Genomic DNA, 25,893 nt, shown 5'->3' on the forward strand with positions numbered 1-25,893 from the left:
ATAGGAGTTTGTTTTATACATTTTACCTTTTTATTACGTTTTCAAGTTTTCATAATTTCAAATAATCAAATAAAAATATTTTTCACATTTTGATTTTTGAAAATATATAACTGTAGAAATAAATTTTTAACATATGTTAATAACTTCATTTATATAAAAAAATCTGACATGATTAACAAATTTGAACCTGTTTTAGTGGTAGATGATAATTTATTTAAATGAAAGCATTATATTACTTAATTACGAAATTAATTAATGTAATATTTAATAAAAATTATTTAAAATTTAGTAGGATTTTGTTAGATTTTTCTCAACAGATTTTGTTATAACTAAAAATAAAATTCAAATCTATAGTTAAAATTTATTTATTATTAATATTCCTATTAATTATTATGTCATATTATGTGATTAATGAAATGGTCCTAGTAGACTTCTAAATAGTAGATAAAAATGGTACTTCTCTTTTAATAGAGAAGATTCTTATAGTGGGATTTGTTTTATCAAAAACCAGTTGCAATCAACTGACGAGATATCTTCTTTCCTAATATCATGCATTTAATATTTAAATATATATCTAGCAAGATTTGAGTTACCAAAATTATGTATATATTATAACCAAAATATCTTAAAAAATTTATTAGAAGATATTTTATCTCATAGCTGAATTAGAATTTATTAGAGGATATTCTATCTCATAGCTTCTCTTGAAAACTAGGTCATTTAGAAACTTAAACCAATTTGTTATATAAATATCACGCAACCATATTAGTTTCACGCATCTATCTTTTAAGTTTTCATATCTTTTTGATCGTTCTAATTTAAATTCTACTTTTGTGATCTTGCGCAGGTGTATGATAATCAATAAGTAACTCATAGACGTGAACTCGATTACTGGTAATTTTATGGGAGATTCTTCTTTTCCGTTTATTTTTGTTATCTTCCTCTCCATGTTGTATTTCTATCTATATTTTTGCATCAGTAGTGATTCAACTAACAAAAAGAGACGAATTTATTTATCCAGGAACTGATCATCTCTTTTTTTGAAAAATGTATTTCTTTTTTTTATAAAGTTAAATCACTTATCAAGAATATAATATAAGATGTGTATGCTAATCAAGTGCAATTTATTTTATTGTACGTGATCCTCTTCGGTACGTCTGAGAGCCAAAGGTAATCTCAAAGTTTCTTAAAAACTTTGAAACTCATTGACGTTGTCCTATCAATTATATAATTTGTTATCTTTTGTAGATTGTTTACATCTTTAAATATTTTTGTTAGAATTACCTCTTTTCTGACTCAAGGCTTAGAGAAGGAAACCGTAAATCATCTCTGCTGTTACAAAGAAACCAATGATAATAAATCTCAGGTAATTCAAATCTCTCTTTTATATTTCATGGCTGATTTTTTTATTAGGTTTATGCGTGAAATATTTATTTTTTCTCAATTACATTTTTCTGATGTTTTAAGATTAGTGTTAAATGTGATCGTTTGAAGCATAATGCATTCTCAGAACACACCTCCATGATAAACACTTCTATGTATATTGTGTCAATTATGTTAGTGATTTTGCATCTGAGTATTGTGATGTTTCGAGAGAGAAAGCGTATCATCTCAAACCGAGATTGTTGGGAAAGGTAATTGGTTTATAGATATGTAACTGGATAATTGACATCTAAAGGATACATTTTATTAGATAGTACCAAGCATTCCTTTTAAACCTTTTGAATAACTTTTTGAATTAACAGAATAATCATGTTTAACCTATAAGTAGTTCAAAGAGTTATGTATCTAAAGGGATACGCTTTATCAGATATAAATGATATGTTTTATTAGATAGTACCAAGCAGTCCTTTTAAACTCAAACAATGCCATGTTTTGAGTTATATACATTGATTGACCTTTTTTTCCTTGTGGTGTGTATTCAGATAGCAGTAATGAAGTGCAGATATAAAGTAATATCAATCAAAATTAAGAGAAAAGTCTTTTAAAAGCATAGATAATCACATGGGCCTCTCTTGAACATGGAAAACAACCAGCAGTTTTGCCAGACCTGAATTTCTTAAACATGTTTTCTACTTTCTTTTTTCTTTTTATTTAGTTTCACCTGATGAAAAGTTTGAATCACAAACTCTTGACATTTTAAAATTTATATTATTTGTTTGTGTAATGGTGCAGAGGTTTCAATGAGACCGGCTTATCGTTCGTCCAAAAAAGTATTGGTGAATGACAAGCTTGAAGCTGAAGTGAAGAAGAATAGAAGGATGATAAGCTTGAAGGAGACGCTGCTTTGAACAAGTTCTTCTGGTGATATATATTTGAAATCTGATGAAGATATGAAGAGTGCTAGAGCAAATAATTTGTGAGTATCTATCTATCTATATTTCTATTTAGTCTTTCTTCACTCATGGAGATTACAATGTTTTGGTATTTTGATTGACTCTTTTGCAGTTTTGCACAATCAAAAGGTGGAATCTAATGGGACAGTGCTTTCAATAGACTGGAAAGATGTTGGTGCTAAAAAAATCGAGAGCACTCTTCAAGATGATCTGGTGCTCAAGACATGTGAAATATGATCTTATATGATGTGTGGGTTTTACCTTAATCTAGACAGAACTCGAAGCCTTGGTCTTAAGGTCTGGTTTCTCTACTTTGTAGACTTAAGGTACTTTGTATTTTCCATAACTCATATTGTTTATACGAAACACTGAAATGTTTAATCTAAACGTTTTAATGTATTCTTTGTTCATATGAACATAGTATAAATATCAATATGTAACATCGAATCTTTCATATTAACCACATAAATGTAACATAAGTATTATATAGTTGTAAATATATAATTATTAATTTAATATTAATGTTAATACCTGCATATGCGCGCGGGCGGTCCATCTAGTCCTCTACTATATCTGGTGCTCATATAGCTTGCTAATAAAATATGTAATTGTCTAATAAATTATGTATTGTCTACTATTTTTGGTTTGTAGATTAGGATCTCTCAAATCATTAAAGATATTGGCTCTGTGGGAACCAAAATTCACACCGTCGATTTCCGTTATCGGAGGAAATTCAAGAAACCCTAACTTTTCCTGAGGCCCCGGATTCTCTACGAGAACCAACGACAAGTAACCAGACAAATGCGGAAAATACGAAAAGATAACAAAACGAACTCATAGAAAAAGATAGATCTTATTTCGAATCCATGTAAGAGCGTTGCAATCATTACAAGAGATTATAAAAGCTTCGGCCGCAAGGGCTGTCAGTAAATTCCTTAGTTCTAACAACCTAAAACCTTAAACCTAGTTGAGTCGCAGCTTGAATACAGAAGACGAAAAAGATACGAAAAAGGTTTTGATTGATTTCGGACTGAACCTTATGAAAGGCTGCCTACGTACCCCTTTCGAGAATCAAGCCGAACGTAGTTCAAGAGTGAACCAAGAGACGAACTGCTTGTGCGGGTTCGTCTGGTAATCGGGTGCCAGTCATAGAAACATAGCATGTCGAGAATAATGCCTAAAAGTTTCTAAGTGCAGAGAGTTCTAAGTCTAAAAGAATTGTCCTTTTCCTCTTCAACCTCGAAGTCCTTATATACTCCTCCTAGAGACGGTTTTCTCTTTCCCTTTCTGCCCTCGGTCGAGTTTATTGCTTCGCGGAAATATTCCATTTTCCTTCGATCTTCGTGTTTATCTTTGGAAACTTCACATTTATCCTCCGAACTTGACATTTATCTTCTCTTGCAGAATAAAAGATAAACAGTCATAATGATTGGGCTCGATTTAGTATAAAATTGCAAGTGGGCTTCTAGCTGCGTTTTGGACCCTTTCGGGCCGTTTTCCTACTTAAGCGTTTTTAAAATTGACGTCGATTCCGAAGAAGGTTCAAATTTCTCGTATAGTGGAGGCAGTTCGAGGTGTTAAGTTAACTGTTGCAATTTTATACGATCAATTCGAACTTCATACGAGACAACAAGTTAATGCGGTTTTAAATCGTAAAGTTCCGATGGTGACTCTGATCGAGATGAAACAAGAGCATGTTCGATCCAATCCCGAAGGAGGGAGCTATGAGGACGGGACTGTGACAACACGATCGTTCCAGCTCAGCCATCCGACGAACTGGACTGGTCCAGCTCGGCGGATGGCCGAGCTGGTCGCGTGTTTGATCCAGCTCAGCCATCCGCCGAGCTGGACTGGTTCAGTTGGCGGATGGCCGAGCTGGTAGTGTTTGTCGATCCAGCTCGGCCATCCGCCGTGACCGATTTTGACCGCAACAGGCCCTTACAATGTTTGTAAATAACTTCCATCAGATAAACTCTCCTAACTCAATTGCATATAAACTAACATCAAATTTGGTTATACGGGAACAATTTTAACCAGCCAATAATCCTGGCTTCAAAACTTTGAAAAAGATTCTGATGAAGAAACTGAAATCACATGTCTTCTTTTCTTCTTGGCTAGACTAAATCTGAAAGTTCAGATTTTTAAATCAAAAGACAAATCTTTTATGATGGGAATGAATGACACACTTGGATAGATTGCACGATTGAAAGATTCTGGGTTGATTCGCGAGGATGTTTATGTAAATCTAAAACGTTTGGGTTTAAACTGAAAAGAACCAGAATGTCAGAGACCTGTCGTGCAAAAACATAGAAAGTCACCATTGGAGAGATCGATCTTTCTCTTTTCCGGATCTGGAGGTTGATGGCGATGGCAAGGATGAGCATGAGGCTTGATTTCGAGCATGACGACGTCGGTAGAGTAAGGCGACTGAAGATCTGGTAACGGAGAAGTATGCCGTGTGAAACTCGCGATGGTCTCGAACTCGACGTATACAGAGGTGAAAGGTGAAGCACATCCGTGAAAGGGATAAGCTTGACGGTGCTGATCTACATTCAAACGCGGTGGTGGACAGAAGAATAGAGCTCAGGTTCATGGCGAGTCGGATGCGGTTGCAGAAGATGACAAGTGAAGCTTGATACGAAGAAGAACTCGAAACTCGAATTCTTTAAGGTTGAACAAGAGAGGTTAAGTAAATTTTTTTCTTTCTTTGTTTTGTTCGATTGAAAACATTTTCTGAAGGTTTTACATCCTGTAAAGAGAGAGAAGAAATTAACATGGATATACATATATTGATATATTTTTGTAGAGATATAAAGAGAGAGAAAGAGGCATAAATACACATGTCTAAATCATAGGGGTATTTTGGTCTGAAAATGAATCATACAGTTTCACAAAAGTTCATTTTCTAGATTTGCAAATTACATTGTTTCCCTTGTATATGGAGTGCAATTTCTCATTATAAAAACTATAAAGGATTATGAATTGGTATCTGGTCAAAAGATTAATTTCTCAAAATCTTATTTACAATTGAGACATAAAATTAATTTTCAATAAAAGAAGAAATAAAATATATTTTAGGTATTCACACAATATGTGGAATGGGCTTTTATCTGAAAATCGTAAAGAGACTCATAGGTACAAAGATAGATTTTTAGCTTATTTGAGAAAATATTTTACAATCAGATGAAAGAATGAACTTGAAATTTATATCAAAAGGGAGAAATGAGGTATTAATTAAGTTGGCTCCAACCGGGGTTACCCATTCAATAACATCGTGGTTTTGGTTTCCCAAACCTGGGACTACCAAGCTAACAAAATATAGTAGCACACTTTGTGGAGCTCTGTTCAAAAATACGGAGGTATGAATTGGATGGTTTGAGATCAGTTATCTCTCATAAATGGTGAACTTCTGTAAGTTCAAGAAAAGGTACTTGTTCATTGTTGAAGCAGAGGGAATACTATACATGCGGAATATGTCAGGAACCACTGGGACATAAGCTCTGGCAGCATAGAAGAGGGCCATACTGTCCCTGATGACTATATGTTGATCACATAGAGTTATGCAGGTACCAAACGCAAGGTTGCTGTTGATCCGGGCTTTCTTATTTCAGGCAGGAAAAAAACCAAGGTCTCAAATGCAAATATCATAACTTCTCAGCAATTTCCGAAGTGCCAGGCCAAAGTGTTGTTTAATCTAAACTCCAAAGTGTTCCCTTCTGATAAATTTTCTATGCCAGAAGTCAGTCCTTCACTCCTTCCGATGTCATATGAACCCTCCTATCTACCTCTAGGGTGATCTTCTCAGGGTAGGATATACTTCATATAGTTTCATTACTTTTTTGGATTACATCGGATGCTAAAATTGATTTGTCTTTCGTTGCAGGTGATTTCTCAGTTGTACTATCTTGGGGGCAAGTACAAAGGAGATCTCTTCTGCCACTCAGGAGGAGACAGAGGCTTTGTCTTGACTGTTGATGGAGGGAAGGATAGATGTATCATCAAGGAGAAAGAGATCAAAATTCTCAAACTGAATGTGAAGACCTTGGACAAAGCAGGAATATCGACAGCATCATAAAATACCAACATGTTCATTGAGAGAGAAAAAAAATTGAAGAAGAGTGTTTGTCACTAGTTTTGTTGTTTCTAATTGCTGATAAGTATTGATAGATTTTTTTTGGTAGGTTGCAGGAGACATGAGTCTCCTACTCTTTATTTACAACAAAAACAAAAGGTACAGGCAAACTTGCCGAGGTCTAGAAACCCCCTGAATATCCTCCAAAGAGATAGCACCAACACTATCAGACACAACCTCAAAAACATGCAAACCCAATGATAAAGAAGAAGCATAGTTAGCTAATCCATCTGCTAGACGATTAGCCTCCCTATACACATGCGACACCTTGACTAACCAGTCTCTTGATATGAAGCCATAGCACAAACGTACTAGGAATGACAGGGGATGAGAGTCGTTAATCCCTGTATGAAGAAAGCCCACCACACTCTCTGAGTCCATTTCCAGCTCTAACTGACGATATCCCCGGTCCCATGCTATACATAGACCGTAATATACTCCCCACAATTCTGCCAAAGGTGCTGAACAGATTCCAATATTAAAAGCAAAACCTCCCTGCCACACACCATACTCATCTCGCATAACACCCCCCGCAGTAGCAAGACCCTGATTACCTTTTGATGCTCCATCTGTATTTTAGTTTTATCCATCCATGCGCTGGTCTCCGCCATGATATCTGCATCCCCACACGTTCCCGAACTCGACTGCAATCACTAAGTTTGTCATGCGCTGCTAGCACTTCATGAGCTTTTTCTTTAAGAAACTTCACTCTGTCTCGACACTTTCCTTCGTCTCCAAAAACATAACCACATCTCCATTTCGAACACCACCAAGCCGTTAGAGCAAAAGTCATGGGCCATAGATTTCCAAGCTCTGCTTCTCTCTTCGCAAGGTTCTCAAAAAGCCATGGTAAAGAGTGGAAGCTGAAAGAAACGTTGTTGTCTACTCGGGGGGAGAAGTCGCGTCCACAACTCCGCAGCTGCTGGACAGTCCCGAAGCACATGAAGAATAGTTTCGTCTCCTCCCTTACACAAAGGACACTCACTGGTCTCACTCAAATGTCTGCGTTTACGTTCCACATTAGTCATGATCACCTGATGCGTTACCAACCATAGGAAAACACAGACCCGTTCTGGGGTCATCACACTCCACACCCGCTGATATAAAGCCTCCATGTTTGGCCGTGGCACCATGTTGCTTGTCAAGAAAGCATAGGCTGAGTTCACCGTGAACACACCATCTTTACTCTCTCCACACGACATTCTATCTCTGGCACCAGTTACTTCATCAATCACCACAGATGCCAATCTCAGACGATTGGACATCGACATATACGGTGCAATCTCTTCCTGTACCCAACCAGTTCCAGTTTTCCATACCTCCCGAACACGTACCTCCAATCTTTCTTCCAGAATATCCACCATACTCAACATAGCCAAAGGTTCATTAACCAGCCAATTATCTTTCCAGAACCGGATGCGGCAACCATCACCAAGAACCCAAGCCATTCCCGGAACAACCACCTCTCATAATCCCATCACTAGGCTCCTCCATGTCGACGACCACGTTCCCTTTTTTTCCAACCACGATGCGTCCTCTACTTATCCCACTCGAAACTTCTTCCTCAGTATATTGACCCAGAGTCCATCTTGCGTGTTTAACAACCTCCAACCCAACTTAGCTAATAAAGCAATATTCATCTCTCTAGCTAAGCGTATCCCAAGTCCACCTTCACTCTTTGGTTTACATATCTTCTCCCAAGAAAGCAGATGTTGTTTTCTATTTCCCTCGTGGCTACCCCAAAAGAAAGACCGAGCAATTTTGTCTAACTGGTCCAGAGTTGATACCGGAAGAGCTATGGTACTCATGGTATGTACTGGAATAGACGCAAGAACATACTTAGTCAGTGTAATCCTCCCTGCCAGGCTTAAGAACCTCCTCTTCCAACCAGCTAGTTTAGATGACACCTTTACAATAACTTCTCCAAACGTCTCCTTATTAATTCTTTTTTGCAACACAGGCATACCCAAATATTTTTCCAACTCTTTTGTTCCCTTAATTCCACTCTCACTGCTTATTAAACTCGCTAAATCCCGGTGCACATTCTCAGAGAAGAAGATTAGAGATTTTTCTAGACTTACTTTCTGCCCAGATGCTCCGCAGAATTTCTCCAACACTCTGCGAATCACTCGAATCTGCAAGACTGACGCGCCCGCAAACAAGATCAGGTCATCCGCAAAGCAAACATGTGACAAAGATGGCCCTCCCCGTGATAGCTTTATTGGCTTCCACTCCTTCTCAGCAATATGGCATAAACGCTCCATACATAGAACAAATAGATATGGAGACAGAGGGTCTCCCTGCCGAAGTCCACGCTGAGGCATAAACACTTCTGTCCTCTCCCCTTTCCACAGTAAACTCATTTCTGGATTCATCACGCATTGCATAATCCATTGGATCCATCTCTCTGGTAACTTTGCTGCTTGGAGAATATCTTCCAAGAAATTCCATCAGATTCGATCATAAGCTTTTTCAAGGTCTAATTTAAGCAACATCCAGCCTCTACGTCCTTTCTTCCTCCTCATCGAGTGAACTGCTTCCTGGACCACTACAATGTTGTCCGTACTAAGCCTGCCTGGGATGAAACTCGCTTGTGCCGGACCAATAAGATTAGGCATAAGCTTCTTTAATCTCAGCACCATCGCTTTTGTTATTGTCTTGAACAAGACATTGCATAAGCTTATGGGGCAAAATTGCATTATTCTTTCGGGCTTGAGGACTTTCGGTATGAGAACCAACATTGGATCATTCATCCCTTTGGTAAGTATTCCTGATTCAAATAACCCCAGCACACACCTCGTGACCGACTCCCCCACTACTTCCCACGAGTCCTGGTAGAAGACAGGTTGAAAACCATCCGGTCCTGGGGCCTTGAACTTACCCATAGATCGAACCGAAGTCTCCATATCCTCAGAGCAAACGGTTTGTTTAAAATCTCCTTCTCATCTCTCGTGAAAGCAGTAAAGCCCTGCTGCGGAAGTTTCTCTGTGTTCATATTGAGATCCTCCGTTGAATACAATCTTCTATAATAAGCTATTGCTAGCTTTTCCAATTCTTCTGACTGATCTATCCAACGACCATCTTCATCCTTCAGCATCTCAATTTTATTTCTCTTACTTCGAACAATTGTACTCGTATGGTAGTAGTTTGTATTCCTATCACCAAGCACTACCCATTTCTCACATGATTTCTGATACCATAGAACCTCCTCCTGTTCCAAAACAACATCAAATTCTTTCTGTAAAGCCGCTTCCCTCCCCAACAAGGCATCTGTCGGGTTTCTCTCCAGCTCCTCTTGAATTCCCTTAATATCATTCATTAACTTTTCTTTCCGTTGTTTCAGATCTCCAAATACCTCTTTGTTCCACTTTTTAAGCTTCACTTTCAACAACGCAAGAGCCTCAGGAGTACGCATTTCCCGGTTCCAAGATGCCGAGAGTAGGTCTTTGAAACCTTCATGTTTAAGCCATGCCGCTTCAAAACGAAAAGGTCTCCTCTTAGGATTACCTCTCCTTTCAGGTTCTAGCTGCACATAAATTGGTGTGTGGTCTGACGCTAAACGGAAGATGCGAGACCACCGCCTCCTGCCACCTTACCCGTGTCTGGGCACTACACAAGACCCTGTCCAACCTTCTAGCAACAAAATTCCGAGTATATTTACCTCTTCTCCATGTGAATGTGCTTCCTCTTAAACCCATATCAACCAACGCAAGTTCATTTATCCACTCACCGAACGCCAAGGAGTCTGGTGAAAGTCTACCATTGCCTCCTGACCTCTCATCCAACCTCAAGATAGTATTAAAATCTCCTCCTATCAATACCGGCTCAGCGATATTTTCGATCACCCGCTTCAACTGTCCCCACAACCCACTTCGACGACTGACTGTAGGCGCAGCATAGACCGCAATAAGGTGAATAACTTCCATTCCAATTTCCACCCGTGCATGGACAAACTGTTCTGACGATTCCACAACCGTTAGGACACCATCATTATTCCTCCACAATAGCTAAATGCCGCCACTCTGTCCAACGGCATCCACCCGAAAAGAATTATCAAAACCTAAGCTCTGATAGATCTTCATCGCTTTATCCCCTCCCGCATGGGTCTCGAATAGCGCAAGAAAGTCTGTGTCGAACTTCTTCAAAATATATCGCATAGAACATCTGAAATTGGGTTTATTTGCCCCCCGGCAATTCCAGAATATGCAATTCATCATTCTTATAATGATACAGTCTAAGTGAACTACCGGGTGCCCTGTTAATAACATTTAATGACCTTAAATATCAGCGGCCGTTTTGTAATTTTAATTTCTGAGAAATGTGATTATCCGCTAGCTCGGAAATTACATCCGAGGGATTTGATTTTTTTCCACCTACAATCTATTCTATTAACATAGAAGACACAACTTATATTCACTCATAAGTGATTTTTTAAAAAATTGGATCTTTTTAAAAAAATCATATTTATTTATTTCTATTTAACATGTTGGCATCATTAAGATATCACATCTTATATAATCAACACATATAATAACTTAAAATATTTTTCATTTTATTTTTGTTATAAAAATTCTATTGAATAAAATCTAACAAAATTTTACAAATAAATAATATTTTTATATAATAATGCATTTATTAATTTGGTAAATAGTAGTATGATTTTATTCAAATCAATGTTAATTATATTTTATTATATAAAAAACATTTATGATATTTTCATAAACTTTATAGTTATAGTATATATTATACTAAATTTGAAATTATATTATTATGTAATAAAAATTTTATAAAAAATTAAAATGTATAAAAAATATCTATATATTAACAATGGCAAAGAAAAACTTAAAAAACAAAATTATAAAATTATATTATATATAGCATTAAAATTCAAATCATATATATATATATTTTTAATGATTATATCAAAATTATACATGTATAACATAGGCAGAAGAAAATAATCGACAATAAAAAAAAAGAAAAGGGTATAGTCTTTGTTAGATTTAGAAACATACATATGTTTTTTTCCCAAAAAGAAAATCAGTTCCTATAATTTTTCCTTGTGAGAACAAGATAAATTAATTACTAATTAGTAATGATCCATTTGATATTGACATACTATATTGACCCATTTATAAGATGTATATTGTTTTAATAGATAAGAAGATTTCTATATCAGGTAAATCCCAATTTAAATTTATATATGTTTGCATTACATTACATAAAAAATTATGTTCTAATATTATACCTCCAAATCTAACATATTAAAATCAAAAATAAAATTTTATTTAATACTCAATCGTTTATTTTATCATTTCTATAAATATCTTTTACTAAATGCTTAAATATTAGTGGATGTGAATATAGATCCATTTATTAGTTCTAATAATATATAAGGAATTATAAAATAATTTTCAAATTTTTTGAACTTTCCATATATTAGTTTGTCAAATAATAAACACAATCCAACAAAAAATATATATAATAAGAAGCAACAAATACATGTGAGTTTAAAATACTTAATTGAATAAAATAAACAAACTATAAAATCTAAGCATTTGAAAAATAATATAAATAATTAAATATATATATATATATACATATAAAATTAAAACAAACACACGCATGGTCGTGCGGAATGCGGATCAAGCTCAAGTTTGTATTAAAAATGTAATTTTCTTTTTGTGTTCAATGAATTTTTTCCCATCAAATTGCTGATCTATTACTCGACCAATGTAATAAAATTCCTAGTGAAAATTGTATCTAGGAAATAATCAAAAGAAACATTTTCCAACCGGAGAAGATAAATAATAGAAAAATCATTGAATCAACACGTCTTTTAGCTCTATTGAAAACCTCAACCATGCTCCTGGATCTTGAATCATTGTGATTAGCTCTCTGGAGTCAGTCCCATAAAACTGGCACGTCGACGTTTGTACACTCCATATAGCGCTTCAAGTTCTGAATGTAAGGATGATATCCTTGTTCTTTGTTTTTTGGCTCCCAAAAGTTATATTTCCCCTCTGGAATTCTTCCATGTCCATCCACAACCATTGAAGAGTGCGTCATGTGTTCATGAGCCATAGATCATACAAATCTCTGAGATTATGATTTGTAAAGAAAGTTGTTTAACTTCTGGTATATCTTTCCGTTTGCTGTTAACTTCAAACCATGCATGGCATTATGATTCCGCATGTCGAACAGTTTTCAATGAGTCCATGTTTAATTTTTTGGACAATTTTTCATTCGTTATTTTTCAAATATAGCAGATAATCCAAGAATATAAATTTCTATCCAAATCTAGGTTTTCAATACCGTTCTTTCGCCAAAAGAGAAAATATATATCCCTGTATTGACTTGAGGAGAGAAAATCAAGGGTGGTGTAGGAGTTGCTGCTATAGACCATTTTTTTATTGTTGGTGGACATTTAAAAATTGCATGATTGATAGTTTTATTTTCAGTTTTCACATCTAGAACAATAATTATCATATTGCATATGACAATGGACAAGATTAATAGTAACAACTAGATGTCCCGATACCGTTTGCCATATACGATGATGTATTTTTTTTTTACGGTGCTTTGTCCTTTCATTCTCTGCAAAGATTTGAAGTTTTGCAATAAAAGTTTATTGTCAGATGTCAACAAATCATTATGTGAATAAAGACCAAGAAATATTTAAGAGGAGATCCATAGTATTATACAAAGACGACCCTGAGATTCAAGATTCTTGCTCAGACAAAAGTAAAAAAGAAACAATGGTGCAAGAGAGTCTCTGTAGATAACATACTGGTGAAGCTCATATTTTGAACTACATTCATTTGACGTAATAAGGAAGGTCAAGAACGTAGAGGAGAAAGTAAGCCCAAGTCACACCAGAGATCCCTCCGAAGAAGAACCCTCCCGTGAATTTTGCCCATCCCTCAGCTGTCTGAAGCTGATCGGGCTGCTTCTTCCGCCCAGTCAACGTCAAACTCGGAGCAATCGAAGGCTCTCCTTCCTTGAACGAAGAGATTCCGTAGATAGTGAGGCACATGCTGAGGATGACTACAAGCCCAGCGGCGGCTAAGGAGCCGGCAGAACCAGCGTAAGCAGTGTTCCTTAATGGGCCAGCTTTGACGAATGGGCCCACTAAGAGGAAACCATGTGCCAAGCCCACTTCGACACCACGGAGGAGAGGGTTGACGGCGGTGCGGTAAGCCGGGAGGTTGGAAAGATACCACGCAATCAATGGGCTTGACGTTACAGGAGTCTCCAAACTTCCGATGAATGGATCGCCGTTGATTGGTTGGACCACTTGAAATGTTGGCTGCCAAATTATACTTGTCAGATTATTTGCATTCTAAGTTTTTTTGATCGATATATCTATGTATATATGGAGCATATAACTTTTCATTGCATATATCAAGAGGGCAACTTACTATTATCTTATAATATTAATTCTGTAGAAGAGGTTCTGCAGAGTTATAAAAAAATTGTGATACCTTGTTATGGCTACTGAACCCTAACAAATCATCTAGATATGAATAAAATGTTGCTTTTCCTAATTTTTTTAAGACATCATATCGCATGATTGATAATTAGTATTGAAATCTGCACGAGTAATTTGTAGATTTGGCACATAATCTGATCTGCATCGTGTCGGATTGTTAACTTAAAAGATAAATACCTTGTCGGACTGAACAGCTCGGACGGTGAAGGAAGAGATTCTCTTGGTCGGATATACGCCGAAAGAAGGGCCGGAGATTCCCTTAGGGACGGCTAGACGCCTAGCAATTGAAGTGGAGGATAAGCTGCTCCTTAGCTGGCTCGCCATTGGAGATGCACTTGCTGCCATTGTTTTTGAGAAACAAAAATCAAAACGACTTCAGTATGTGATGAAGAAATAAGCAAATCTACGAGACTTAAGATTGCATATGCCGATGTGGCATGATGAGGATCTGGTTCGTGAGATTTTGTGGCGCTTAGTTATACATGTGTTTTACTTATCTGATTCTCATTGGATGTTATCTTATCCTCTTTGAGACAACATTTTCATATATTTTTTTTATCATTGTAAGAAATAATTATTATTATTATTTTTTTTTTGTAAAAAATATTAAAATTTGTTTTTATTAATAGAAATAGAAACGTAATAATACATGGTATTATACTCCACAAGACTCAACAACACTGCTCCAGGTGTAAAGACTAATCCCTCACTGTCTTCACTCGCTGTTGTCATCATCTTCCTCACTGTCTTCCAACTTGACATGGTTCATGTTCCTCTCTGGAGGAGGGAGCCCATCATCTTCATCCTCCTCCTCATCTTCTTCTTCACTGTCTTCCGATATGATATGGTTCATGTTCCTCTCAAGAGGAGGGAGGCCATCATCATCATCATCATCCTCAGATTCATCACCTTTTTTCCTAACATGTTCTTTGAGGGGAGCTGGTTGTTTTGAGATCTGAGTTTGCTGAGTAAGCCAAGAATTTTGCACTGATATGATCTCAGCACTATTCCCGCATATTGACTTTGAAGTTTGAATGGAATTTATTGACAAAAAAAAGAAATAATTATTTACCTAAACACTAAATAAAGTTGTTTGATATTCAAATTTGTTTTTTGACTGTTAAGAAAATTGATAACTGTAAAAATATCTCATTCGAATATGATATGTCTATAATCGAGTCCCTAACATGAGACAAGTTTGTTTTAAAAAAAATTAATTTTATTTTTTTATATTATATAATAAATATATATTATTTACTGATAATTAAAATATAGTTATTCATCTATCACAAATAACTATGCAAATATGTGAATCAAGTACAACAATCAAACAACATAATGATTTCCACAAAGAAAATTTAAAAAATATATTTATGTTATGTAGTCTTATTTTATATTCTGTAAATAATGTAATACAATATTATACATTATTTTTTTAAGAATTGAGAAATACATATAATATCTTATCCGAATTAAAAAATCTAGTAATTATGAAAATTTTATAGAAGATTAAGGAGGAGGTGAAAGCAACATTATTTATGGTGCATCCGAGAAAAGCCATAGGACCTGATGGTATGACAGCTTTATTTTTCTAACAATCTTTGTCTCTTATCAAGATGGATGTTGTGAATATGGTTAATGAGTTTTGAATGTGTTGTAGCCCTGAAATCCGTGGTTCAACCAGAGTCTCACCAAACCTCCCAAACCGACCATCTAGGAGAAACCAGCGACCGAGGTTCAGTCCAAGGCGTATATCTCCACAACCAGAATAACTTTCAACATGAAACAATTTTTATTGGATTCTACACTCACGAAGGAGTCCAGCAAAATTGGAATCGAGCCAAAATATTAATGGAGCAAGAAGTTATAAATTTTACAAGTCACACGTTTCTCAGCCCGTCCATCTGCGAGTACCCGACTTTAGAAGCAGATTCAAGTCCAAGGAAGGAGCGGCCTGAACCAAAGCCCATCATAGGATTCAATAGGGATCTCTCATCTTTCCAACAAGCCCAATATCAGGAGAAATGGCCACGGAATTATGAAGTTATGATCTAATCTCCAAAACCGGCCAAACCAGTTCTACACTTGCCTCAATTGGAAGCTAGCCGGTTCAATCAGCTTCAAACAAGACATTGGCGATCAGGAGATCATTTCAACCAATCAGGAGATATTCTAGGAGTCCAGGAGGAGTTCTGCAAGTTCATACCATGCACCAGGAACCATTGGATCAGGAGGATCCTCATTTACTTCAACTTGCCTTATTTGGAGTCTCAAGCATTAAAACTCCAACAGCTCTTTTTCCTTCAGATTAGGCACGACCTCAGCACATTCCAAACCATCAAGAAGGTTCCCAGGAATCTTAGTTATCCCCTCAAACCGTCCAGATACAAGGAGAACACCATCTACATTCATTTGGCCAAGATTCTCACCATAAAGCCTCCAACAGCTAGTTTTCATGGAGCCATCAATTCCTTTGCTTCCAAATTTATTATTTCGATTATATTTCTTTCCTTATGTCATTTTATGACTGTTAGAGAGTCCCAATAGTCGAGCCTATAAAGCTCAATTATTTTGTCTTTGTAAATCACCTTGAACTTTTATGAATAAAAATACAGTTTTTCTAGTTTTGTCAAAACTATTGTTCTAAGTCTTTTGAGTGTGTGAGAAACAGCTCCAGAGCAACCAAGCTTATCAAAGATCCCTTCCATAGATCTTTGTGGTGTCTATCAATCCATTTCGTCCATCCCAACCACTGGCCAAGCTTGAGAGAGTTACACAACCAGCAAGCAAAGCTCCATCTCATTCCACTTCAACCATCATTTGATCAAGCTGAGAGTGTTACACAACCAGCAGCTTGATTCCATCCTATCCTTTGTTTATTTATCTTGTTTAATATCATTATCATCATCATCTCATTAGTTTTCATAATTGTTTCTGTTTGCATGATAAAACTCTAAAAACTCATAAAAATCGGTTCTCTTTGTTTTCAGGTTTAAACCTTGGTTCCACCATTCTATCCATTCGTGGGTTACCCCCCCCCCCCCCCCTGTGCCTACAACATTTTGGTATCAGAGCTGAAGTTCCTGAATCAGGTTATATCTATCCTTGCATCATATTTCAATTTTTTGCATTTGTTTCCATTTATAAAAAAAAAAAAAAAAACAGTTTTTGCATTGTTATTGTTGTTCTTAAGAAAAGAAAACTAAAGAAGAAGGAGTTGTCTAGTTTGATCCACGAAATTCTTTTGAAATACTTGTCTAGTTGTTTGCATTCATTCCCCCAGCTCCACTTGTCATATTTAGATTTTGTGCATTCATTTAAAAAAAAAACTGCATTTCCATATTTGTTTCTTGCATTGAAAAGTTAAAAAAAAAAGAGCATAGCATTTTATTAATTTCGTGCATACCATATTTTTTTCATAATTTTTTTTTATTTGCATTAAAAAAAAATCATTCAGATTAGTTTATATCATTTTGGGTTCAAGTATACATATTTGTTTCCATTTTCGGTTACTTGCATAAGAAAATTCAAAAAAAAATCAGTGTTAGTTCTCTTTACATATTTTCTTTTCACTTGTGTTAATTGTCATTCCATATTGATTCATTTCGTTTTTGCATTGAGAAAACCAAAAGAAAAATTATTTTAGCATAGTTTATTTCATTTCGGTTCATAATTGCAATTTTTTTTGTTTCATTTTAGTTAGCTTGCATTTTTGGTTCATATTTTGATTCGACCAGAACTTTCCATACCTTCACTTGATCTTTGAGAGTGTTTTCAGGAAGCCATGGTAGGAACTAGGAAAAACACACAGCCAAAGTCAGATGGCCAAACAAAACCAACAGTTGACAGCTTTGCAAGAGATCAATGTCGGATTGCTCAGTTGAGGAAAAGAAACAAGGCACGAGTCCAACGTCCACAGCAAGGAGAAAGGAGATTTGGAGACGCACCAGAGGCTGTCTATGTCGAGCCCAAGCCACCAGATCCTTCAAGGATCAATCAACATCCAACTTCTCAAACCCATACTCATCATGTTGCTAATTCTCGGTTTGAATATAACTCTTTTGCTGATAAAGTTAAACTCTTTACATTTTCAGGAAAAAGAGGTTATCTAATATGGGAGAGGAACCTTGATGAATGGTTTCACTACAACAACATCTTGAAGGAAGAAAGGCTTGCTTATGCCATTGATCAACTTAGAGATGATGCCTTTAAATGGTGGGTACAAGAAGAAGATGATAGATGGTATTACAAGGAGCCAACTATCAAAACGTGGAGAGATCTTAAGGAACTCATGAGATATGAGTTTGCACCAAAGTATACAAGTGCTGAAATCCAGGAAATATACCCAAGGAGGTATCCAACTCATGGTTCCAAAGAAGCAAGAAAAGTTGTACCAAAAGAAGGCCATAGAAGCTTGATCCGCCAAGACCAGATTCGGCCAAACCAGAGGCCCATGGTTTTCTATGATCAATACCAACCTTATAAGGTCCCAAAGGCCATGGAGAAGAAGAACCTTGTCAGCCAAGACACACTGGCCAGACACAAAGAAAAATCAGACAAACCGATTTTTCAAGAGAAGGCCAAGGTAAGTCCTATACTTGATAAATTTGTTTATAAATCATCTCCCACTGGTATGAGTCACTTGTATTTGTCCAAGGATGTTAAGACAGGTCCTGAGGTTGAGAAAGACACGATCTCCACATCTTTGTTGGAATCAAAAGTTGTCCATGATTTAATTCTAAGAGACAAGGAGATTGTAAACCAAAAGAAAGAAGAGCCATCAAGCCAATGTAAGTCTTCTAACTCTGAGGATTTAAAATATCAGACATGTTATAGATGTCATAAGAAAGGACACTATGCTGTAGTTTGTCCTACTAAGCAAGCATTGATAGAAACATCACTAGAAAAGAAAACAGAATTATCTACTAAAAGTGATAGTTTTATTCAATCTAATTTATTGGTTCCAAATTCTTGCGTAATGCACTTATCTTTGTCAAAGGGTGATGTAACAGGAACTAAGGAGCATGAATTAAAAGGAGAGGAGCCACCAGGCGCCACACCTATGATGGACAAGAAGATGGTTCAAGACACGATGCAGTCCATGTTGCTTAAAGAAGCAAAACCAGTAAATGAAGTATCATACCAAGGTAAGTGTCTAACACCACCTAGAGATACTAGTACCTGACGTGTGTGTTCTTGATGTAGGGAGTAAAAATGAAAGCTATCTGCTTACTGAAGTTCCACAGAAGGAACCAGACCATAAGCTCAGTCATGAACCTCCTCACAAGTGGAAACCAAAATCTAAACAATGGATTGTTCAAATTCCAAAACCTATGGTAAGATTCATGTTAGCTCAGCATGTTCTTAATATTTCCATGATAGATATAATGCACTTGCTTTTTGTCCAGAGTGTTGAGACTATTTCAGGTTGCCAAGAAGAAAGCTTCAAAGAAATCCCACCAGATTATCTTACGTTGCTAGGAGAATCAACTCCAAGGAATATCAGAAACGTGGCCACCAAAACTTTGAAAGACAATCCACTCCAGAAGATAAGAAATGACCATGTCAAGAGCAGAGGCATGATTCATTCCTATTTTCTCAAAGGAGAACCACTTGATACACAATCCATTCCCAAACCGAAACAATCCCAAAGTAAGGCTCTAGAATCTCAAAAGAGAATGAAAGCTGACTTGCCCTATCTTGGTGCAGGTTATATAGTTTCGAGGTCGAAACCTTGTCAAGAGGGAGGGGATGTTGTAGCCCTGAAATCCGTGGTTCAACAAGAGTCTCACCAAACCTCCCAAACCGACAATCTAGGAGGTACCAGCGACCGAGGTTCAGTCCAAGGCGTATATCTCCACAACCAGAAGTACTTTCAACATGAAACCAATTTTATTGGATTCTACACTCAAGAAGGAATCCATCCCAATTGGAATCGAGCCAAAATATTAACGGAGCAAGAAGTTATAAATTTTACAAGTCCAAAGTTTCTCAGCCCGTCCATCTGCGAGTACCCGACTTTAGAAGCAGATTCAAGTCCAAGGAAGGAGCGGCCTGAACCAAAGACCATCATAGGATTCAATAAGGATCTCTCATATTTCCAACAAGCCCAATATCAGCATAAAATGCCACGTAATTATGAAGTTATGATCCAATCTCCAAAACCGGCCAAACCAGTTCTACACTTGTCTCAATTGGAAGCTAGCCGGTTCAATCAGCTTCAAACCAGACATTGGCGATCAGGAGATCATTTCAACCAATCAGGAGATATTCTAGGAGTCCAGGAGGAGTTCTGCAAGTTCATACCATGCACCAGGAACCATTGGATCAGGAGGATCCTCATTTACTTCAACTTGCCTTATTTGGAGTCTCAAGCATTAAAACACCAACAGCTCTTTTTCCTTCAGATTAGGCACGACCTCAGCACATTCCAAACCATCAAGAAGGTTCCTAGGAAGCTTATTTATCCCCTCAAACCGTCCAGATACAAGGAGAACACCATCTACATTCATTTGGCCAAGATTCTCACCATAAAGCCTCCAACAGCTAGTTTTCATGGAGCCATCAATTCCTTTGCTTCCAAGTTTATTATTTCGATTTTATTTATTTCCTTATGTCATTTTATGACTGTTAGAGAGTCCCAGTAGTCGAGCCTATAAAGCTCAATTAGTTTGTCTTTGTAAATCACCTTGAACTTTTATGAATGAAAATACAGTTTTTCTAGTTTTGTCAAAACTATTGTTCTAAGTCTTTTGAGTGTGTGAGAAACAGCTCAAGAGAAACCAGGCTTATCAAAGATCACTTCCATAGATCTTTGTGGTGTCTATCAATCCATTTCGTCCATCCCAACCACTTGCCAAGCTTGAGAGAGTTACACAACCAGCAAGCAAAGCTCCATCTCATTCCACTTCAACCATCATTTGATCAAGCTGAGAGTGTTACACAACCAGCAGCTTGATTCCATCCTATCCTTTGTTTATTTATCTTGTTTTATTATCATTATCATCATCATCTCATTAGTTTTCATAATTGTTTCTGTTTGCATGATAAAACTCTAAAAACTTATAAAAATCGGTTCTCTTTGTTTTCAGGTTTAAACCTTGGTTCCACCATTCTATCTATTCGTGAGTTCTGCAAGTTCATACCATGCACCAGGAACCATTGGATCAGGAGGATCCTCATTTACTTCAACTTGCCTTATTTGGAGTCTCAAGCATTAAAACACCAACAGCTCTTTTTCCTTCAGATTAGGCACGACCTCAGCACATTCCAAACCATCAAGAAGGTTCCTAGGAAGCTTATTTATCCCCTCAAACCGTCCAGATACAAGGAGAACACCATCTACATTCATTTGGCCAAGATTCTCACCATAAAGCCTCCAACAGCTAGTTTTCATGGAGCCATCAATTCCTTTGCTTCCAAGTTTATTATTTCGATTTTATTTATTTCCTTATGTCATTTTATGACTGTTAGAGAGTCCCAGTAGTCGAGCCTATAAAGCTCAATTAGTTTGTCTTTGTAAATCACCTTGAACTTTTATGAATGAAAATACAGTTTTTCTAGTTTTGTCAAAACTATTGTTCTAAGTCTTTTGAGTGTGTGAGAAACAGCTCAAGAGAAACCAGGCTTATCAAAGATCACTTCCATAGATCTTTGTGGTGTCTATCAATCCATTTCGTCCATCCCAACCACTTTCCAAGCTTGAGAGAGTTACACAACCAGCAAGCAAAGCTCCATCTCATTCCACTTCAACCATCATTTGATCAAGCTGAGAGTGTTACACAACCAGCAGCTTGATTCCATCCTATCCTTTGTTTATTTATCTTGTTTTATTATCATTATCATCATCATCTCATTAGTTTTCATAATTGTTTCTGTTTGCATGATAAAACTCTAAAAACTTATAAAAATCGGTTCTCTTTGTTTTCAGGTTTAAACCTTGGTTCCACCATTCTATCTATTCGTGGGTTACCCCCCCCCCCCCCCCCCCCCCCCCTCCCTGTGCCTACAACAGAATGTCAGGTTCCTTTGATTAACAACTAAATATAACAAATATTATTTTCTCATCTCTAAAACAATTAGGCCAACTCATATGACGAAATTGAGGCCAATTAGTATATGTAATGTGAGATATTAAATTATATCAAAAAAAATTGTGTCCACGGCTAAAGAATTACTCCCAAAAATAATTTTGGAGACGCAGTCTGCATTTGTCTCGGGACGGTTAATTTTCAGATAATATTGTAATTTCTCAAGAGATGTTTCATGGGATACATACAAATAATTCATGTAAGGAAAAATATTTAGCAATCAAAACGAATATGAATAAGGACTTCAACAAAGTAGAATGACCTTTTATATGTGGGTCTTTTTGAAAATGGGTTTCTCTCCAGTATGGGTTTCATGGATGATAAATGTATTTCGTAGGTCAAATATAAGGTATTAATAAATGGATAACCAAAAAGACATATTTGTTCAAAAAATTCCCAAAAATTGGTTCGAGACGAGGAGATCATTATCATCATATATGTTCTTTTTATGTATGTAAGCTCTTATTGCAAATAACTGGAAGGTGGAAAGAGAAAATACTTAACATGGCTAAAGAGAGCCAAAGAAAGATCGGAAATCTCTCATCTATTATTTGCAGATGGTTTTTTTTTTTTTTGTAAAGCGAATAGACAATAACGTAGGTCATTTTAAAGTTACTCAAAGATTATGGAGCGCATCGGAACAAGAAATTGATTTATTGAAATCATACATACAGTTTGGACATAAGGTTCCAGAATTTACGCAAGGGTAGCTGCAACAATTTCTTGGGATTAACATTGTAAGGGGGATGGAAAATTATCCAGTGGAGAGCCTTGACGGATCCAAGACACAAATATTTGGTTATCTTAACAAAAGAATAAACAACAAAGTGAACAGCTGGTGGTATCATTCAAATTACCCTAAAGAGTGACTTTTACTCTTTCAAATAAGAGGTTCAGTTGTAGTATTTAGGGATCAAATCCACAGAGACTCTAGGATTACACAATAGATTTGTAGTTTTTGAAGTAAAGATAGACATAGATGATGTTAAGCAGTAAAAATGGAAGGTTGTTTATAAGTTATCAAGACGAGGGAAATAGCTAGATTCAGGTAAATTCTCAGGTACGATAGGTATGCAAACTTATTAGGTTATCAGAGATTTATTAACATTGATTGTTCTCGAACTCAAACTTAGGTTATAATCTATCAACTCTAGTTTGTATAGATTATCTAATGTCTAGATCTAAGATTTCAACTTCCGTTTGTTAATCTTAAGAAAGTGTCGATCGATATACTTTATAAGTGTCGATCGATACACCTTTCAAAACGCCGATTGATACACCTGTCAGAGTGTCAATCGATGTTTTTTTTCTAGAAAGGTTTAGGGAATGGGTTTGATGTGTTCTCTAATCGCCTAGACCAACTTTCGTGTTCACCTAGTAAATTAGATCATACTAGTTTAATTTCAGGCAACATACCAAGCTCCCGTTTGCACCAATCAATCCTAAGATCTAAGTTATGGGTGATCAAGCCTGGACTTAGCAGTAAACACAACTACATGAAGAACTGATTAATTCACCCTATCAACAGTTCATATCAGCAAACCATAAATCAATCATTGAAGAACCTAAATCTAACAACAAGACTACTCATGCATATTCATAAGAAACATTATGATGGTCTGAATAATACTACAATAGAATAAAATGAAAAGTAAACAGAGTAGAGTAAGAAACAAAGGGAGTTCAAGATCTTCTCTGGGATGGTGTTCAGATCTCTCTCTCCAATCCTGAGCTCTCTCTCTCTCTCTCTCTCTCTCTCTCTCTCTCTATCTCTCTCTCTCTCTCTCTCTCTCTCTCTCTCTCTCTCTCTCTCTCTCTCTCTCTCTCGCTCTCTCTCTAAAGGTATCAAGTGTGCCTCTCCTCTAACAAAGCGTAAAATAAGTTTCTCTTTAACACAATAGAAAACCCTAATAAATAGCCTAACAAGTAGCCAGAGACTTGTGGTACAATATCTTGGAATTTCTGAGCAAAACTTGTGATTTCCTTAAATCATCATTAAATTCGCGAATTGCTCGATGTCTATCGACACTTCAAGAGCTTTCTTCAAAGCTCCATATGACTAAAAGCTCCAAATTTGTCCAATGGGTACCTGAACCTGTAAGACTCTCAAAGACACCAAATGCATATAAAAGACTCTAAAAACAGTTCATATCAGCTAAACAGTTCATTTTCTTACCAAGGGTGGTAAGGAAATACTTATAGAATCAGTGGCATTAGCTATGTCATCCCATGTCTTGTCCTGTTTTGGCTGCCTAAAACGGTTACGTTAAAATTGACTAGCGCAGTAAAACATTTCTGGTGGAGTAGTAGTGGAAACAAAACGCCATTCATTGGTTCTCATGGGATAAACTGTGTAGGGGTAAGGACAAGGGTAGTGAATTTTTTAGAGATATGCAAGATTTCAATACTGCATTACTAACAAAACAATTATGGAGACTAATAGAGACACCAAATTCCATATTTGCAAAGGTTTTTGAAGGGAGATACTACAGGAAATCTGATCCTTTGGATCCAATAAAGTCATACTCACTTTCTTTTGGATGGAAGAGTATTACTTCATCTCGATCTCTAGTTAATAAAGGGCTGATCAAAAGAGTGGGAACAGTGAAAGCCATCTCTATATAGAATTATTGTTGGATCCCCATTCCTCGGCCGAGGTCATCTATACCCAAACATGAAAACCAAATTTTGAACCAATTACTAAAGGTGGAAAACCTTATTAATCTGGTATATCTCTCCTTGAATATTAATTTTCTCAGGTGCTTACATACACCTAGACAATGTGGAATACAAAATATGGCAGCAAGTCGGTTATCTAGACCAAATAAGTATGGTTGAAATTTGACAGTATCAGATAGATATCCAGTCAAAACAGGTTATAAAACGAAACACTTATATATGGACGTCCAAATTATGCAGGAATGCTATGGACCAGATATCAAACCTATATTGGCGTTTACATGGATTCATATTGTCCTCTGAAATTATGACATTTTGTTTGGCAAGTACTATATAGTAGTTTATCGGTAACAATGAATTTAAGGTCTTATAGAATTAAATGTGATACATATTGTAGTATATGTGATGCGGAAGAAGAATCAATAAATCATGTTATTTTGAATGCCCACCAGCCATCCAAACATGTGCCTTTTCTGAAATTCTCTCACCCTCCAGTGTGATCTCAAGGGTCTTGATATTTGCGAATATGGATTATTTTTTCTGAAGACTACTAAAGAAACCTGATTAAAAGTTCTTTCTATGGATAATGTGGTATATTTGAAAGAATAGAAATGAGAAAGTCTATAACAATACAAATAAAAACCCACAAGAGATTTTACGCCTAGCGGAGGTAGAAGGAGCTTTGTGGGCTTTGACACAGATTAAAGACTCACAATTTACACCACACGCTTTGACACAACATCAAGTTTCAAACCCGGGGAATTTAACATGGTGATGCATCGACGAAGCATGGAAAGCAAGCAATAATTTTACAAGACATGGATGGTTTTGTATCAAGGAAGGTTCAGCTGAAAATATGATGGGTTCCATGAATATCTGAATCAGTCTATCACTTTTACATTTAGAATGTGAAGCTATAATCTGGAAAATAGAGTGCATGGCCAGGGGCGGATGCATAATCATATTTAGATGGGGGCACACGTTCTTATTTCATTATGTCTAATTGTAGAATTAGAGAGCATTTCTTGTATTGATAGTAACTACTGAAGGAAAAGAAAATAATAGATGGGGGCACGTGACCCCGTTGCTCCTCACTTGCGTCCGCCACTGTGCATGGCGACCTACATATCACAGACGTGGTGTTCGCAACATATTGTTTTCAAC

At 36.5% G+C, this 25,893-nt stretch overlaps 1 protein-coding gene and 1 long non-coding RNA gene across 2 annotated transcripts; one reads left to right on the forward strand and one right to left on the reverse strand.

Moving 5' to 3' along the window:
* Nucleotides 1-507: 507 nt before the first annotated feature.
* On the forward strand, nt 508-2,690 carry LOC117133541. Its single transcript, XR_004457420.1, has 2 exons — nt 508-2,359; nt 2,449-2,690. It is a non-coding gene; the product is annotated as an uncharacterized LOC117133541 (long non-coding RNA).
* A 10,430-nt stretch (nt 2,691-13,120) lies between these two features.
* LOC103863666 (photosystem I reaction center subunit XI, chloroplastic) lies at nt 13,121-14,422 on the reverse strand. The gene is made up of 2 exons (XM_009141417.3): nt 14,138-14,422; nt 13,121-13,777 (listed from the first exon to the last, which is right to left on the reverse strand). Exons 1-2 carry the CDS (start codon nt 14,303-14,305, stop codon nt 13,286-13,288), a joined length of 660 nt encoding a protein of 219 aa, XP_009139665.1. The 5' UTR covers nt 14,306-14,422; the 3' UTR covers nt 13,121-13,285.
* Nucleotides 14,423-25,893: the final 11,471 nt, after the last annotated feature.

Source organism: Brassica rapa, chromosome A04 (assembly GCF_000309985.2).
Source record: "Brassica rapa cultivar Chiifu-401-42 chromosome A04, CAAS_Brap_v3.01, whole genome shotgun sequence".
Lineage (NCBI taxonomy): Eukaryota > Viridiplantae > Streptophyta > Magnoliopsida > Brassicales > Brassicaceae > Brassica > Brassica rapa.